The 18,705-nt window shown below is 36.8% G+C and overlaps 1 protein-coding gene across 3 annotated transcripts in view; it reads left to right on the top strand.

Moving 5' to 3' along the window:
- The window catches only part of ZNF106 (zinc finger protein 106), a 38,283-nt gene that overhangs the window by 4,816 nt on the left and 14,762 nt on the right, over positions 1-18,705 (top strand). For all 3 annotated transcript variants that reach the window (XM_079309174.1, XM_079309172.1, XM_079309173.1), the window contains exons 2-10: positions 2,393-2,478; positions 3,741-3,802; positions 7,941-8,138; positions 10,258-12,330; positions 13,133-13,745; positions 14,640-14,709; positions 16,345-16,499; positions 16,604-16,664; positions 16,999-17,340. In XM_079309174.1, the coding sequence (XP_079165300.1) occupies positions 2,425-2,478; positions 3,741-3,802; positions 7,941-8,138; positions 10,258-12,330; positions 13,133-13,745; positions 14,640-14,709; positions 16,345-16,499; positions 16,604-16,664; positions 16,999-17,340 (3,628 nt within the window). In that variant the 5' untranslated portion in view covers positions 2,393-2,424. The remainder of the gene's footprint in view (positions 1-2,392; positions 2,479-3,740; positions 3,803-7,940; positions 8,139-10,257; positions 12,331-13,132; positions 13,746-14,639; positions 14,710-16,344; positions 16,500-16,603; positions 16,665-16,998; positions 17,341-18,705) is intronic.

The raw sequence follows: 18,705 nt of genomic DNA, 5'->3' as shown, positions 1-18,705 counted from the left end.
CTCATTTGTTTCAAAGGCTTTACATTTTGCTTTTAAGATGTGTTCTTTTTATATGGTGGCAGGATCTTTTTGGCAAAATCTTACCTTTGCTTGCAGTGTGCTCATTTTTGAAGTAGCTCATCTTCTCAAGTCTCTTAAAAAGTTATTTTCTGTGTTACATAGCAAGTTAAGGATTTCAAAAGCAAAAGGTGTTAAAGCTGATAAAAGCTTGAAAGTTGTTAAAATATGTGGAGGTTTTTAAGAATTTAAATGTGCCTCCATTTATCTAGAGAGAGCTCAGTTTCTGAAGTTTCTTCATGAAGAATGGCAGTTTTGAGATTGAACAGACCAGTATATGATGAGATGAAATGCAGTGACTACGTGGTTCAAAAGCTGTCTGATTCTTGTTGATTAGGAAATATCTTTGATTTATTATGTCATTCAAACTACTTCATGGAAGTTCTTTTACAGTAAAATTGAAGTACTTAATTAAAGTGAACCATGGGGTTTATAGGTTTAGCAGCATTTGGGAGAAAATTAAGGATGATGGGAAGTGTTTTTTATCTATGTAAGACAGTAAGTCAAGAGGTGATCTGGAAATAGAATGTGTGCCTGTGTTCTCCCAGTCCCTGTAACATCTACCAAATCTCTTTATTTCTGAATCCATGCCTCCAAGGGCTTCTCTCTGTAGAGTTGAAAGTTTCCCTTTTCATAGTGACATCCAATAGCATTTGAATTCTGTTAGTATTTTTAGTACTCTGTCAGAAGTAATGCCCAGCTGATTGGGCAGCTTGCCGAAAACTCTTCCTGTAATCGTGTATAGTTACTATATGTTTTAATTAGCCAAAACAGGTGTAATGTTAGCTCTGCTGGTGGAAGCTTTTTGATATTTCGTGCTAACTGGCCTGCTTTTCCTGATTTAAGTCCCACACTGCTTTCAACCCAGTGCAGAAGGGATTCTGTAAATACTTGGGTAATCTTGAGATCTTGAGCACATGTAGGGTATTACTTCACTAAACTACAAAGTAGTGCCAGTGAAGAATGTTGGGGGAGTACAAAATATTTTAATGTAAAAGGAAGTGTCTGAAATTGGTGCAAGGATTAGCAGCCTCGCTTTCCATGAGTACTTCCATATTAATTGCATTAAACCAGCTGTACTATGTTGGATAGGCATCTAAATATTTGTCACTTGTGTATGATCATTAATAATTCCTTTAGATCTGTTGCAGCTGCACAGGTCTGTTTATAAAGAATATATTGATGATGTGCTTCTACATTCACCTAATAACTCACAAGAGGATCAGGAGTCTGCAATATCTTATTTCTGTCTCTACTCATATTAGCTTAAATTTTCCTTAACTGCTGTCTCAATTGAAATATGTTTAAAACTAAGTTATGATCTATCTTTATAAATGCTTTCAAAATAATTTGTTCCAAAAGATTGTATTTCTGTATCCTGACCTTCCATGATGGCAAGTGCTTTTGCATGCATGAATGTCACTGACACTATATGAATTTATATGCAGGCTGGTGCAAAGTTTTGAATAACCTTATATCTTTGTTGGGGATTATATGTCAAAATAAATAGCTGCTACTAATGATTCAAATATATCAGATGCCCATGTGATGAAGCTAAAAAATGCATATTAAAACACTTATCAGATGTCTCAGGGAGATCAAGAATGGTGGCTAGGGAACACAAGATGACTGAATCTCATGCTGCGTTTTAAATGTGTTTTAGTATGACAATGGGGATTTTTATTAGGGAGAAAACTCCTTTTCTGTTGTCTAATGGTGAAAATGCTATTGCAACTCTCAATTTCTTCCCCTTTAACCTGGACAGATGCTGTTACCTTATGTGTAGATGGACATGCAGATCTGTGGGGAAAGAATAACTTGTCAAAGAGCTATGTTTTGGACTTAAAGGGTTGTGGTTTTACTTGCTGATTTTTGTTTATAGGTATAGGAAAAAACAACTGAATATCAGGCCTGCTTTAACTCTAGGTAATCTGGATTTGGTAAAAATCCTGTTCCTGCCCTTTGCTCACAGCTTCTAGTCAGTACCAGATTTGGAGGTCTTCATGCCCCTGATAAACCAGGTCGATGTTGAGTAATTAGAGTTAATTTGTAGTTGTGGAGAAGAGTTCTTGAAGAAGGCTCTTGCAGGTTAATTTTGCTGTTAGCTAAGTTAGCTCTGAAGTTGGCTAATATAAGATAGCTAAACTTGAAAGGATTTGCATTTTTCCTTGCAAATACAAAAATGCCGAGTATTAAAAGAACTCGACTGTACAAAAGGGGCATGTGTTCTCTTAAGCTCAGCACTATAGTTTTCATAAACAGTAACTTTGCTGACTTTATTTAATAAAATAATAACCCTGAATGTTGCTCATTTTATGATTGTTTTTATTTGCAGGTATGGGATAAGATATTTCCAGAGTCTTAAGCATGGTTCAGCAACGAAAATGTGCATTATGTCACATTGTGTACAACTCAAAAAAGGTAAATAATTAATGCTTGACATGTATCAGTAGATATTAATATGAAATATGAATGATAAATGCTTCCATTTGAAAATTCTGCAAAGTACAATTTCTTTTCACCAGATATATATTCCCTAAGTCTATCTCAAATTAGAGAATATATTTGCATATGCTTTGGAGTATCTTTCTTGAAGTGAGCTGTGCAGTATGCTTGATTTTGAATGTTAAAAATAGTGAGGTCTTTGAGGTTTTTTATATTATTTTATAAAGATACTAAAGGGTAAAGCACTATTTGGCTGTAAATTCTGATATGGGAAGAATACTGTAATACATGATTTTTTTAGATTCCTTTGGGGTATCTGTGTTTCCATATGGAAGAACCAAATGGAATTGTGTAGCACAGCATGTGTTTTCATTATGTGTCAGCTTGGTGTCCATCTTCTGTGTGCTGTGTATTCATGCAAAGTCTGCATTGAAACTGAGTGTTTTCTTAATGGACCTTCATGTACTGTTTAGCCACATGATGTGGAGATGTGGCAAATGCCAGTGTTTTAATTCACACAATTCTTCAAGGTTTTCCCTTTGCAGGTAGGATTTCAAGGACTAAAGAGGCGAGTGATTAGTATCTGGTCTTTGAAATTCTCCAAACACTTTGGGTCAAGCACCAAAAAGAAGTTAAATCATCTGGACTGCTTGCTTTTGCTGAGTGATCAATGTTCTTTCTCTTCTGGCAGCTCCCTTTCAATAGTAAATAATTATAACAGTACTGCAGTTCATGGATCAGGACTGCTGTAAACAACAAGCTGACATGTATTGCTCAGTTTCTAAAGTATCTAGCTGAAGGAAATAGTATTTGATTATGAATTTACAGCTTTCTTATAATACAAATGCAGATAAACTGCTCAGATTGCACAGGGAAACTGTTTTAAGTACTGTGGTACTGAAGAGTGATATTAATGAGACTTTTAATTAAAATTATTCTCAACAGTGATTTGTCAAAAATCAGTCTAATAAACTTTGCTTCATGCACTGTTATTTGACTTTCTCTTGGAATTCTGCTTCCATTTTGTTGAGTTTTAATGGCTCATGTGTGTTCTTCTTGGAAAAGGTAACATAACTTCCTGCAGGTGTGCCTATTTGTGCTTTCATAGTCACAGAAACAGGAATGGCAACTGCTACAGCCCTGCAGGAGTAGAGTACACCCTTGTGCAAGGCAGGAGAATTCTCAAAAACGTGCTTTTCAGACATGATATGGTTTCGACCAATATTTTTTTTCTGCAGGAGATGGAAGAACACATGAGAAGCATGCTTCACCACAGAGAACTGGAAAACCTGAAGGGAAGGTATGAGAACAATCTTGCATCCTTCTTCCTTGTGACATTTTGTATGTCACTTTCTGGAAGAGCTCCTGACCTATTTCCCATACAAGCTGAATTGCACAATTTATTTTTACATTTCACTTTAGTAGCGTGCCTTGTCATACAGCTGGCTATGAACATGTTCTCATGATGTCAGAAACTCAGAAGGCAAACGATGTGAAAGAAAGCTCTCCTGCATTGCTTTGGCAGCAGTGAAGTAAAATTACTTCATTCTTGGCAGTTTTATACTTGCTTCTTTTTTTTTTGCAAGCGCTCAGTTTCTGCCTTTATCAGAATTAGGTACAGTGGTATTTTTATTTTAAATGTTTTGGGGGGGGGGGGTTTAAGTTTTCAATGATGTAAAAACAATTGCTGATCTTTTAAAGCACTGTGAGAATGATACCTGCATGAGTGACTATCATTTGGCACCATGGTCCTGTTGCTTGATTAAGAGGCCTAACCATGCTGAATGGTGTTTTCTTTAAGATTTTCTTGTATTTGAAACCTTTAGAAAGTTGAAAGGGGAGTTAAGGGATATTCAAATATTCTAGTAGCAGGGAATTAGGTTGCAACCAGACTACACTTAAAAGTTATTTCAGGTGTATGGATTTTGAGATAGCCACAGACATCAGATGCTGTCAAATACTTGGGTATTTGATCTACAAATTAATTTCTAATCATCTTGCAGCACAAACTTTAACAAATAACAAATCTGCTTAAAACACCTTCTAAAGGACTGAAAGTAATCCTCATTCTGCTCTTTGAGGTGTGAGGGATTCATTTTGTCAAGACATCTGTCTTATACACAGGGAAAAAAGCCAGAATGCTCTCTGCGTTGGAAACCGACTTTTGGCTCCTGGTCAGCTAACTTGTGGAGCACTTCTGTTCTGGACTGTCTTCTTCTGACAATGATTCTGAAATTTCACTTATTTTGGCATCTTTTTTTCTGACCTTCTACATTTTATTTTTGTTTTTATTTAGTTATGGCTCTGGAAAGTACCACGAATTTCTAGAAGTTATATATTGTGTCTGCAGTGGCTTGCAAATTATTGAACAATTTCTGGTTTTGCATTTCCATAGGACTGATGTTCATCATCATTACATTTTTTGTTACTAATGTAACTATCTGTCTTCATTACTCTTTCAGAAGAATGCATAGAAGATGTGTGTTCTCAAAATAATGAACTTAATTTTTCACTGTGTAATAGCAGCCTTGTTCTCTCTCTTGTGCCCCTTCTTCTTCCTCCCATTTAAATTTAATTAGAATCTTTTTAGGGGTCCTTTACAGCAGTGTACTTCAAAAAGAAAATGTGAAGCAAAAGCAGCAGTCTCATGAGTGTGGCTGAATTGTGTAACAGAGGAATAATAACATTAATGTGTGTAGAGTATCAACATCTTGCTATTTGGAAATTTAGTATCCAACTAGAAGTCACTGTACAGACTTCCTATATGGAGGAGGTAAAGGAAATGCACACATCAATTCTTACTTTTTTTTTCCTTTTGAAGCTATCTTAGCAATCTCAAGGGCTAGAATAATTTTCTGGAAACATTTTAAGACTCTTCTCCTTTTCTTGAAGTCTTACTCTTTGTGATGTATAAGGAGAATTGGATGCCAAGTACAAAGCAGTAGCATATTTGGGTTTTGTTTGTTTTTAGTTGAAAGTGAAATAGTGCTCTTGTTACAAGGGGCATTGAATCTACATTCTGAAGTACGCATGCAGTAAATAAAGCTCTTGGATGTTTTCATACTGAGAATGCTTTTGTTGTGTTTACCTCAAACTTCTTTTGGCTGTTGTGTTGAACATCTAAGGTTATATGGTGTTCCTGTATGGTAGGGGAATGTGTAGACATGATCAGTGTCTGTCATGGACTGTGCTTGATCTGGATGGCATTAAAGGATGTAGGAAAAGTATAGAGCTGCAGGAAATCTGAATTCTCTGAGTGTAGCTATCTGAAATCCTAGCCAGTTTATCTTCAGTTAAAGCAGTTGTTCAAAAAAGTCTTGTTTTTTTCTTTAGGCTCTTATAGATTAATGGCAGGTCAGAGAAGTCTTGTCTTTTCAGACTGTCAGTTGGTACAAGAACCACAGTTTTGTAATTAATAACTTGCAAGTTAGAAGTGCTAGAAACAAGTTCTTTGTCCTCATTCCAGCTGTTTACTCACTGGCTTTGTCCAAAGTAAATAAAACTTTGCATTTGTTAGTCAGTCTATAAATGAAGATGGTAAAAGTTTTACGAAATAATTGAAACATGGGTCTTTTGAAGGATGTGGATTGTTCTTTAAAACCTAATTACTACCACATTAGAACCACTGGGGTGTGTTTCTTGTTGAGAATCCTTAGGAGTGAAGTGGAACGTTATGTAAAAAGAACATCTTTTTCAGTGAGAAGCCAGCTTTCTATTTGCAGTTTGCTTTGTGTGATGACCTAAGTTAAAAATAAGTCTATGCACAGCTGTGCCATTTATGAGTGTGAAGAGGATTCTTCCAGTGACATTAGTCAATAAAATATACTGGTTTGGTTATCTTTATTGCATTAATAAGATAGCCTAAAGTACAATGTATAGGATATAGGCATTGAATATTTATTAGTGAGTGTCTCGTGTTCAAAATTAAGTACTCGTAATTCTGGAAATTACAGGCTCAATTTGGATGCTACTGACATAATAAATGAAATTTATCTTAATATTTAATCTGAAATTAATTGAACTGCAACATACAGAATAATTAAACATAAAAAATCTGTTTTTTAATACTTAAGCTGTTTAAAATAAAGCCATCTCTAGGTGGGTCTGCATTGAAAAAATATCTCTGCTATGTTAGTAGAGAAAACCACTGATACCCAGAATAAATAAAATATATCTGATGACACTTGATTGACCACTCCAATAAGGATGTTGCCTTAATACCTTAAGTGAATGTACATCTTTTGATCTTTGTCTCATTTTATTTTTAACTGTTCCCAAAAAAAAAAAAAATGGAAAAAAAAGGATTCATGTTTGTCTTTTTCCTTTATGGACCCCATTTTCTTGACACTAGTCATGAACTGTGTGTTGTATTGCAGTGCTTCTGTTCTATGACCTTGGTGTCAAGTGCTCCATGGGTACATAGAGATCTGCTTTTATGAATTAACTGGCAGAATTGAAAGCAACATTGTGGAGGCAGTCAGTGAATCCCATCTTGGTCCTGCTGAGTTATTTGCAGTGGAATGTGCTCTGATTATTTTTTTCTGATTTTTTTTTCTGGTTTTTTTTTTTTTTTTTAATCTGGTGAACATATTTTCCTTGTTTAGGAAGTTAATAATGTACTTCTTTAAGTACATTGGAGTATTGAAAGAATTTGTCAGAAGAACAAATGTGGTTTTAAAAATCTGAATTTTTTAAAAAGAAAAAAAAAGTTAAAGTCTTGCAACCTTAATCCAGTAACATGAGTAAAGCCATTTGTCTGATACAGCTGTCAATTTTCTCCAGCTGAAATTATTTCTATATTTTTTTAAGATAAGTCCTCTAAAGTAGAAAGCAGATCTCATGCACACTTGAACCAAATAAAGTACAGTGAACTGAAGACACCCTCCAATCGTTACTGTGCTGTGGAGTCTTTGGATTCCAGGCAGCAGTCTCAGCTGTCCCAGTTTAGGTTATGTTGTATCAGGATTGGCTGTATCCATGTACTGCCTCCTCCCTTTTCTAAATTTCACTGGGGGAAGGCTCAAGCAAGGATTAAATGTAGAAGCTGTCACCAGGCTTCCCCAGTGCAGCTGGCAGCATGGATGGGCTTCAGAGCTCCTGCTAGCTCTGGAAGCCTTTCATTCTGCCTCCTCGCTCACTATGTTTCCTCTGAATAGATTTTGAGTACAACAATTCAAGAAGAATTCCTCTTCCCAGTTAACACAGCTTTATTACCAAGTCTTTTACCTCTTGATTGTTGGAAAAAAATCTTGTAAAAACTGACCATCAAAAAACTAAACCTTGAAAGAAAAAAACAGAGAATCCAAATAACTTAAATATACTGAGCACAACCTAGTTGACTTGAACTCAAGCACTTTCAGAGGAAACAAAGTAAGATCAGAGCTATCTGCCATGCCAGTTGGCAGAGTTGAAAGTCCACCCTCTGCCTCTCTTCCTAGGGATAGCAACCATGAATGCCGGGTGTGCAGGGTGACACTGGTGGGTTTGTCAGCATATGCCAAGCACATCTCCAGTCAGCTGCACAAAGACAACGTTGATGCCCATGACAGAAAACAGGAAGAGAAAGAAGAGGCAGAAGAAGAGTACCTTGACAAAGAACTCATTCAACTAATCAAGCAAAAGAAGGAACGGAACCGGTGAGTTTTCCTTTCTCCACTTGGGTCATAGAATTGCTTTTAACACAGTGAGGATGCACTCCTGAGGTTTAGGTGCTCATGAAATGTAAACTGCCTGTAGCCAGTGTCCTTGTGAGAGCAGCCAAAGAGATCTGTGTGGATATTGTAGGTTCAATATGTAAACATGACTCTGCTGAATGTTCTTGTCCTGTTCTTCTACTACTAGTACAGAAATACAATACTTCTCCATTATGGGTAAAAACAGTCTTGTGTTGTGAGAACCCTAATGTGCTATTTTAATATTTTATACCTTTTTAACTGAAGGCTTAATTAATGGACAGTAGTGCTACTGTTGTTTATGGAGGAGGTTATCTGTAGGAACCTGGCATTTAAGAAACTGCTGTTGAACATGTTTTTTTTGTAAAATGAATTGGATTATTCTGTAAACGTCACACAATTGCCTAATCCTAGAATGAAATTTCTTACCTCTTTTACCTTGCTGCTTACCATTAGCTAAACATAGTTCCAGTGGTTCACTGTAAAATAGAAGGCTGTAGAAAGCAATAAATACTGCCTTTAGTTTTACATGATGATCTGTACGTGTGCATTGCTTGTGTGATGTTCCAGTTTGGAATATATTAATTGATTAGATTCATGGCATAGTGATGGTACTAAAGGGGCATATGACTTTTAAAAGAAGCTGTTGTGTTCTGTGGCTAGAAATTTGAATTAGTGTTTCCAGATGTTGAAATCTGTGGAGATTATTAGGTTTTGACATCACTCTGTCCTACTAGTATGTCCCTGCACTGTGCAGTGATAATGTTTATACTTGTTAATGCAGGTAGCAAAAACATCACTTTCCCTTTTCATTTTATGGAAAAGGAGCAATGCTGTCAGTGCAGTATTGTTCTGAGGCAGCTAAAACCATAGAAAATCTCTACTGGGTGCTGGTTTGGAGAGAGGGAAGACCAGAAAATATAAGGATTAAGTTACTAATTCAGCAAAATTGTTTCCATTAGATCATAATCTAGTTGAGTCAGCTCTTAGATTTACTGTGTCACTTGACATTGTTTTGAATTCATGTCTTAGAACTCAGATTATTTTGCACAGTAGACTGTTTTCCATTAGATAGCAGTTATTAGTGAATCTTTTAAAAGAAATGGAACATATTAAAAACCTAAAGGGTGATACTCAAATCAATTGTTTTGGAGTAGTAGTGTGAAAGTTTACTGTCTTTCTTGTCCAGGGATCTGGAATGAATGTATTTCTGTGATCAGTTTCTGCAAAAAAACTTTCAATGAGAGCTCTTCATTTGGTGGGATAAATTTTTAGAATGTTTAGACTACTGATCCCTGGGAATAGCTGTAGCTGTTAAGGTAGCATTCCTCTTTAAATGTTCATGTGATAGTTTACCACGTGTTTGTGATAAGTTGCCAAGCACAAGGGCTATCCAAAGGGCAGTTGATAGTGCTGCTGGGGGGCTCATACAGACTCAGCATTGCATGCTGTGGACTGTTCCAGTCTCTTGATTAAAAGAAGACAAATTATTTTTGTATCTAGTACATCTTCTGTGGGTGTTTTGCATTTTAACTTAACCTTTATAAATGGAGCAACTATGTCAATTGTTCCATCCGGTAAGGTTAATAACAGCTTTTGCAGCCTAACTTTCCTGTTTTGTATCAGTTCACTCTAGTTACACCATCTAACAGAAGCAGAATAATCTTCAGAAGAAATTATTATCTCACTACCGCGTTTTCTATCTATTAAGATCAAATTATGAAGTTTATATAATGTAAAGAAGCTTTATTTTTATTAGTTTCTTATTAGTCCAATAGTAAATATAAGGGAATATTATCTTTCAAGTTAGAGAGAAGTATTTAAGAATTGGTCTATTGAACTGTCCCTGCACCTCATCGGTTGTTCTTGTAAGAGAAATTTTGAAATTACCATGTTTAAGTAAAGATACATCATTAGTTTTGAAAGTCAAACATCACTGAAGCTTGAACAGCAAAGCTTCTAAAAAAGTTTCTTTTTATAATAAATAATTTAAAAAAATATTTTCTTTCCAGTGCAAATAAAACTCATGTTGGATTTTAGTAGAATAGCATCAGAATTTAGGCTTTTCTCAATTCTTTTGTAGGCAAGCTGAACCAAGTTGTGCAAATCAAGAATTAGAATGTGATGACAGGAGATCACAGAGAAGGCGAGAAGATAGAGCTGCTTACAAGGAAAGAGAAGCTTATGATCAGTCTTCATGGCATCATCATAATGCATCACAGAGGGACTGGAAATGGGAAAAGGATGATTATGTTAGCCCTAGACAAGGCAAATTTTCACACTCTCAGAGGAACCTTAATATAAACAGACATTCAGGTGGTGCAAGGGGGCGCCCTGGCTGGCACCAGAATGTTTCAGGAAGCCCTTTAAAGCGTCATAACTGTGGGAATTCTGGAAATGCTTGGCATCTAAGTGGGCGAGGAGGAGGAACATCACATTGGCATCATGGCACCAGGGAAAGAAATCCTACTTGGCACTCAGAAGAAACAGGTCATTTTTCTAACTGGAATTCCAAGAGTTATGGAGGAAACTGGAAACCTCATGGTGCAAATGGCTGGAATTTTGGAAACTCAGGAGCTTCTCAAAGCTATCCATCACAGCCAAATGCATACAGTAAGGAAAGGTACGCATGGCAGCGGCCAGAGAAAGGTGATGTTCTGCCATACAGAAATCAAAGAAAGAGGGATGAGTGTCAGGATTTTACTAGTGATAAATTCGCTGCTGAAGGGGTATTGGATTTTGGTGCATCGAAACAACCAGAAGGCAAAACTTCAAGAGCCAGTGGGAAAAGTGTCAGTCCTTCCAGAGATAAAACATATCGCTGGACTCCCTACCCATCCCAGAAAACTGCAGAGCAGCAGCCACGGTCTGAAGATAATGTAGATAAAATGGATTCTGTTCTTAGGCCTCTTACTGATTCATCAACAAAAGGAAAAACTTGTGAAGCTAATGTTACCCTTTCAAAACTTAGACATGAAGCATCTTCCCCTTCTAATGGAACCTCAGATCACCTTGATTCTTGCAAGGTTATGAAAGACTCTTCCAGTGGTGAAAAGCCTGACAAAGATGATAGCAGAAGTAATAAGATGCCATCACTGAAATCCCCTCTTCTGAATATCACAGATATGAAGTTATCTTTGACAAAGCAAGACACGAACAGTCTCTTAAAAAATGTCAGGCTTCTGTTATCCTCAACTAGTGGTGAAGAGCAGGATCATTTGAATGCAGTGAACTTGGGAACAAACAGTTTCTCTTTTTCATCAAAGCTACATGGTGCTTGTTTTGGTAACTTACAAGACAACAAAGATGTACCTCATAGCAAGCTTGGAGAGCCTATTAATAGCTTAAGTGAAGCAGAACAAAATCCCAAAGGTGTTCAGTCCAACAGTCCCTTGCAAAACACTCCCTTAAGCTCCTGCAAAGGTACAAATGACCAGAATGGGGAAGAAACTGGGAAAGCATTGCCAAAGAAGGAGTTCAGACTAGATTCATTAGAAGATGTGAGTGGTGATGATTTAATGGGAAGTGAAAAGTCAGAAGCAGGAGTTAAAAAATTGGATTCTTCTGTTGGTTCTTGTTTACCTTGTGACACTTCTGAAGGTAAAACTACCACCTCTGAAAAGAAAGATGATGAAAAGCCCTCTGCTTCAAGTATTGCTTCTGCTCAGCTAAAAAATTTTACGTTTCGGATAGAGCCCACAGTTTCTTCATCAAGCAGTCAGGACCGTTTGCATGTGGATTTGAAAGCCTCACAGGACAGGGAAGGGAATGAAGAGTGTGTCAAGTCGCATGATCAGTTTGAAATAGAAGGTTTTGAAAATCCTTCAGATAATGAGCTTCAAAAAGGAGGAAGCCAGTCAGGTGGCCTTCTTTCAGATTTAAGCAAACTTGGCCTGCCTGCTTCTCTGCAAAGAGACCTGACACGGCACATCAGTCTGAAGAGCAAAGTCGGGACACATCTGCCAGAGCCCAATCTCAACAACGCACGTCGCATTCGGAACGTGAATTGCCTGCGGAGAAGTGAGACGGAGAAGGAGTCAGGGCTGAAACCTACCCTCAGGCAGATTCTCAGTGCTTCCCGGCGAAATGTTAACTGGGATCAGGTCATCCAGCAGGTCACCAAGAAGAAGCAGGAGCTTGGCAAAGGTTTACCAAGGTTGGTGGCTTTCAGATCTAGCCATGCCTCTCAGGGCATGCTGAGGGGGGATGGTTGTCGTTTTCTGTATCTGAAATGAAGTCCAAAATTCTAAAACTAGAGTTCATAATGAAGCTTGCTGTGCTGCGATCTTTTGCAGTTTTTGAAAATGATGCCAATTTTTTGCAAATAAGGCAGAGTTTTTATTGATTGATGCTATGAATGAATATCAGTCCATAGATAAGTAAAAGTAATCTGCTCAGACAAGATTCTAATCAGTTAATAATGGTTTATATCTGAATGTGGATTGTTACAATGTAGTTTCTTCTCAAGTTCTAGTAATGGAAGAATGTAAAAATGCAATCAGGATGGAAACAATGCTGTGAGAGTTGCCTATTTCCTCATTTATTTACAAGAAATGCTTGCTGTGCTGCAAGCAGTGTAAATGCTCACTCTTCATTTGTTAATCTTTTATTCTGATAAGCAGTTTACTTTTGTATTTAAGGAAGCAATTATATAATACTGCATTTTTGAAACTTTCTTTGAACCTGAAGTATTTAAAGTGTTTTGAATACATGTCTTGCTTGGGAATAATTTATAATAACATGATTTCTGACTTGAAAATCATGCTACCAGTTCTTAGTCTGGTTATGTGATACACAGGAAATGTTCATTGCCAGATGAGGTAGAAGGTACAGAATACCAGTGTAATGATATTAAGCCTACTGCTTAAAGTACTAATGTACATTTGGGCAAGGGGGAGTCTTTTCCCTATGTGTAGCAGGCTTATAACTTGTTTATTTTTCTTTTTATCTTGTTAAAGGTTTGGTATAGAAATGGTGCCTCTTATTCAGAATGAGCAAGAACTCAGTGAAGAATCTGATCCATCTACTCTAGAAGGATTCCAGTGGGAAGGGATTTCCTTAGCAGTGTCTGCCTCAGCCAGAAAACGTAGCTTTTCTGAAAGCAGTGTCATAGCAGACAGAAATCCTTCTGCTTATAGTTTTTTCAGTGAACAAACCAAAATTAAAGAAAGTGGGCCAAGGCAAGTAATTGCAGCCAGCCACTCACATCATATAACATCTGGATATGAGGCAAGCACTGACATTGAGGCTGATCAGAAAGAGGAGGCACCATCTCTTGCTTTGTTACCTTTTATGTCTGAAAGAACTGAGTCTAGCAGAAGTCACAGCCTACAGGCCACCTCTGAGATCATAGGCCTCACAGAACAAGACCAGGGGAGCCCAGAGAAGAAAACACCTCTTCTTGCAAAACAAAATGTATTAGATATCTCAGAAGAAAATCGTCCAGCTTCAAATAGTGCTTCACTTGTGGCAGTGTCTAATAACATTGATGCAGCTACAGACAGTAGCTGCACATCTGGCACTGAGCAGAATGACAGCCAAGGAATTGGAAAGAAGCGAAGAGCAACTGGAGTAAGTGTGCAGTTCTGTCCAGCTTTGATGAAAAGGTTCTTTCCCTGTCAATGGTCATTCAGCTTTGGAATGATCTGTGCAAGGAGAACTTTCCCCATCTGACAGTCTTGTACATTGATAACATCAAATTAATTTCTTGTTTGACTTAATTTTCTTTAAATTTCTGCTTTCACAGTACAGAACTTTTGATAATTTTTTGTAATTAGTAGGAATGACAAATGCTTTTTTTTTTTTTTTTTTTTTTAATTTGCTATCTGGTACACTATGTTGGTAAACAAGTGCTGTTAAAATATTTCTGTGGAAGTACTAGGTTTTTTTAGCAAGAATCTTGGTGTTTCACAACACAATTTAAATGTAAGCTAGCCTGTAGTAAAGTTTGTTTTCCTTAGATGTTTCTGATTTTATGGTTAAGCAAGGAAATAAAAACATTTTTTAAAATTATATATCTAAAATTATGTTCTTAAAACTTGTTTCACAGTCCAGTCGTAGACTTACCCAAAGGTTAAAAAAAGTCTTGTTGATCAATTTCACAAAATGCTTTTGCAGAAAGCAATAATTTTAATTCCTCACGGTTTAATCCTCTACACTTTCAGCTAAAACTGTAGAGCAGAAACTCTGATTCAAGTGCAATCTTAAGCATCTGAACAAGAGGAAGGCTGTTGGCTAATTTAATATTTCTTCATGGTTGAGATGAAAACATAGCACTCCCTCTTATAAGGGAGGTTGTCCTCCCTCTTTTAAGAGCAGAGCAAATGATGAGTTATACAAGAGTGTTCAAGCTAGTTTTGGATTCTTCTCTGTGCCTACAACTAATGATTGAAAAGATGCTGGATGTTCAACTTCTTGATTTAGGCAAAATTCTTGTTACTTTTTAATAGATGATTTTACTTGCAGGAGGGATCTTCTCCTGAAATCCCTAGTCTAGAAAGAAAGAATAAAAGAAGAAAAATCAAAGGTAGAAAAGGTGAGTGAATATCAAGCATGTGTGCATGTGGTATAGAGGCTATAAACACCCAGTAGTATTTTGACTTGGGTGAAGTAGTAGTTCCTTAATGTTACTATGCTGCTTCTTGGGCTTTTGCTGAAGTTTGCAGTGTGGGCTGCTCACAAATCTACAACACATTCATCTCTGAAGACCTTTATTTTTATTTTTTGTAAGTTATTTCTAAGGGAAAGGTATGTGCATCCTTTGTGCCTCCAGTTCATATTCCTGATTGTACAAATGGGACCTTTGCTTTCCCTCTGTACAGGGTACTGAGGTTTGTTACTCTTAGGTGGAAGTTCTTAAGGGAGAAGTCCCTAGTTAACTTCCTTCTAATTTACCATGCTGCTTTCCCTTTCTAGTTCTGGGTGGTCTGACCAGAAAAATTGTATTCTGGTTAATTTGGTCTCTGTTCTGTTTTTGACATCTCTGGCAATACTTTCTACTTTTTTAATGTCCTTAGTGGAAATGAGTGTGAAACGCCTCTCTCCTTCCTGCTCCTGACCAAAGAAAGCTCTTATTCTGGCATTGGACAGATTTTTCTAAACATTCCTAAAACATCCTCATCACCATGTCTCAAAATGAACCATCCAACTATAGTGTTTTAGGCAGAATATTATTACTTTGGTAACTGAGCCATTTCTAGGAGCTTTGGGCTCCAGAAGAAGGCTTTCAAATGTACCTTTTTTTTTTTTTTCACCATTATTTATTTATTAAGAGTTTGTTTATTTATTTATTTATATTTTTATTTATTTTTATTTATCAAGAGTTGTTTGTAATGTAGAGCAATAATGTGACTCTTCTGTGGGATTGAATATTTCACTACTTGAAAAGGTGAGGGGTTTTATCAGCCTCTGTCTGCAATGACCAGTGTCTATTATAGAGACACATAACACATTTTACTTAGTAAAATCTCTTTCCCATTACTTTTCTGTAACATGATTGTTTTTGTAGTAAATTTGCTAAAGAAAACTATAACCTGAATACAATTAAGCAATGCCCAAATGGAAATTTGTTTTGACAATCTCTGTAATGCCAGAAGTCTCTAGGAGGGCTAGGGGACCTTTTACTGAGTACAGTGCTGTCTTTCTCAAGAGATTGCAAACACCAGTCTCATGGTCCAAAATGATCTTGAGTACTGAACTGGGTTTTTAATCATAGGATTCTTTTTCTCCGAAAAAGCTTTTCCTTGGCCTTTGCATTCACAGAATAATTTAAATCTCTTTTGGCTTAAAGTTGCCTTTGCCTTTTTGATTATATTAATGGCAGGTGTGTATTTGAACTTTTTATATACATGTACTTCAATAAAAGATCTTTGTGAAAGAGAATTACTTCATTTTTTAAACTAAATCTGTGCTGGCAAAGCTCTGATGGAATTAATTACTGGAGTCAAGGTTGAGGTTCCTTAAAGGGGAGCACTTGACTTTGCCCTTCGTCCATGTAGACCTGTTCATAAATACTCCTTTTCAGCTTGTATAATTATTGATGCTTGAATGCTTGGCCTAATTTATGTGATTTTTCCATTCTGAGGTGGTATTATTTATTGTGATAACATAAGTAATGTATCTTAATGTATTACTCAGTGCAATTAGACTCTACACTTTGTTTCCTTTTCAGAGCGTTCTCAGGTTGACCAGTTGTTGGCCATTTCTCTGAGGGAAGAGGAGTTAAGCAAGTCCCTGCAGAGTGTGGACAGCACCCTCATACAGGCAAGGGCTGCCCTGCAGGCTGCCTATGTTGAGGTTCAACGGTTCCTCGTGTTAAAGCAACAGGTAACAGTGGGCTTTGGAAACTGTCTGAACTAGAGGTTAGCAGCATGAAGAACTAACTGCCTGTTAAATCAGTGGGACTGATATAAGCCACAACTGTTTTGCAGATAACTATGGAAATGAGTACACTGAGAAGTCAGAGAATCCAGATCTTGCAGGGGCTACAAGGTACAGGATACCATAGAGCTACAACAGTGGAATGCTTACTCTCCTAATCTTTGAACTCAGAACCTTTTAAAAACTGCATTTAACTTGAATCTGCTAATTTAAGCTACAACAAAATTGTAGACTCTCAAAATGAGGCCTTTATTGTGAAGTGTGAACTGTCAGTTTTGGTAGTTCCCTCTAGTGTCTTTTTTTTTTTTTTTCATAGTTATCTCTTCCTTGACTCTGTGTCCACAAAAAATGACCTCCTGGTATCACTAAATTTTATTATAAAATACAAATATTTTTATTGCATTATTTGCTTGTTTGTTTAATGTATCTCTTCTTTTGCCATTAGAAACATATGAACCTCCTGAACTCTCAGAGCAACTTTCCTGCAGTGCCGTAACTGAGAGACGAAACAGCAAATCTCAGCTAGCAGCTGACTCAATTCCTTCAGGCTCTCTCCTGCCCCTTTTGGACTCTTTGTGTTCTTCTGTACCTCCACAAGGAGCTTCTGTTCCCATAACCATGCCATCACCATTCCAGTCTTCTGGCAGTACACCTTCTGATACTCCTGACTCCTCAGTACAAGTTAAACGAGAACCTGTGTCTCCAAAAGGCACAGAACTAAATGTGAATTCTGTGCTCCAGAGCTCTCCATGTGCTCCACAAACAGAAGAGGTGGAACAGAATGAAGGTACATTTGTATTTTCACTTTAAGATAGTTAGCTGTAAGAAAATAAGGAAATTATTTTTTTCCCGAAAAAAATGTAAATTGTGTCTCGACCTGCAGTCTGTCAGGCAGGGGTGAACTCTCATTGTGTAGAGAGTGTGTAGAACTTCCTAGTTTTGCTTTGAAAACAGAACAGACATGAATTTGGAGGTTACATCCTCTTAGAATAATTTAGTTAACTAAAAAACCCCAAAACTGACACAAACTGACAAACCTGAGAATCCTCTATAATTTTTGTCTTCTAGTCTGCATCATTTAATGAGCACTGGTAGCAAAAGATCTGCCTACAAAGCAAAAAGATGTGCCTGAAAATATTTTTTTAAAAATTGTGAGCAGCAACATCCTGATTATTCTGTGTTTTTCTTGGGCTCTGCTGGATAAGCACAAATAGTATGACTTGTAATATTAGAAGTAAAAATTTGTCTTCTACTAATTGGCTGTTAGGCACTGTTCACTCATGTGAGGGGCATAGGAGGGCTAGCATTGAAGATAGGGTTTTACTTTTATCTGTAGGGGAAACTGCTGAATTGATTGCTGAGGCAGGAGCTCTCCCAGTAGCAGCTCAAAGTGAGATCTCAATGATTACAGCTGAAATAGCCAAGTCTTTATTTAGACAGCTCAAACCCCATAAAACTTGTGCTCTGTTGTCTTTGGTCAAAGGATTAAATGCTATTGCTAGTTTTCTCTGCAACTTGCTGCTGTGACTGAAGGTAAAAACTGAAGATTAAAAGCTCATGCCATACTTTCATAAGAGCCTGTGAAGTCAAGCAGGGTGGCTCTAATGACAGTTGTCTGCTATAACAATGTCACTTACCCAGACCTTTAACTTAGATAATTTGAGAAAAACATTCAAAAGATTGATCCTTACTAAAGATAGCCAACACAATTTCCCCCCCCTCCTCCGACTGAAGTACAAAACACTATTGGGAAAAGTCATGTTCTACCTTTCTAAGCTTTTTTTTTCCTCAAGCAAAAGATGAATGTTGGCTGGATTGAAGTTTAGACTTCCTTAATTAAAAGAATTTGATTTTTTAATGGTTTTTTAGTTTGCTTCAGCTGTAGAATTGCATATAAGTAGTGGTTTTTGTGCCTTTTTTTAAGTCACTTAAATAATTACTTCAGAAAGCTCTTAATCACATTATTTTTCTGTTTCCTACAAACTTAATTTTGATATATTAAAAGCAAGAATTTTTTACATTCATTTGTAAAGTTACCATAGTTTTGGTACTGATGAACTTCTATATGTGCTACATTTAAAATGAATTTGCCTTGAGATAAATTTAGTAATTTGGGGGGAAATAAGTATTTGCCTTTAGGTAAATTCTGTAA

Source organism: Erithacus rubecula (genome assembly GCF_903797595.1).
Source record: "Erithacus rubecula genome assembly, chromosome: 6".
In the NCBI taxonomy this organism is placed as follows: domain Eukaryota; kingdom Metazoa; phylum Chordata; class Aves; order Passeriformes; family Muscicapidae; genus Erithacus; species Erithacus rubecula.
This window is presented reverse-complemented; position numbering and strand designations above follow the sequence as displayed.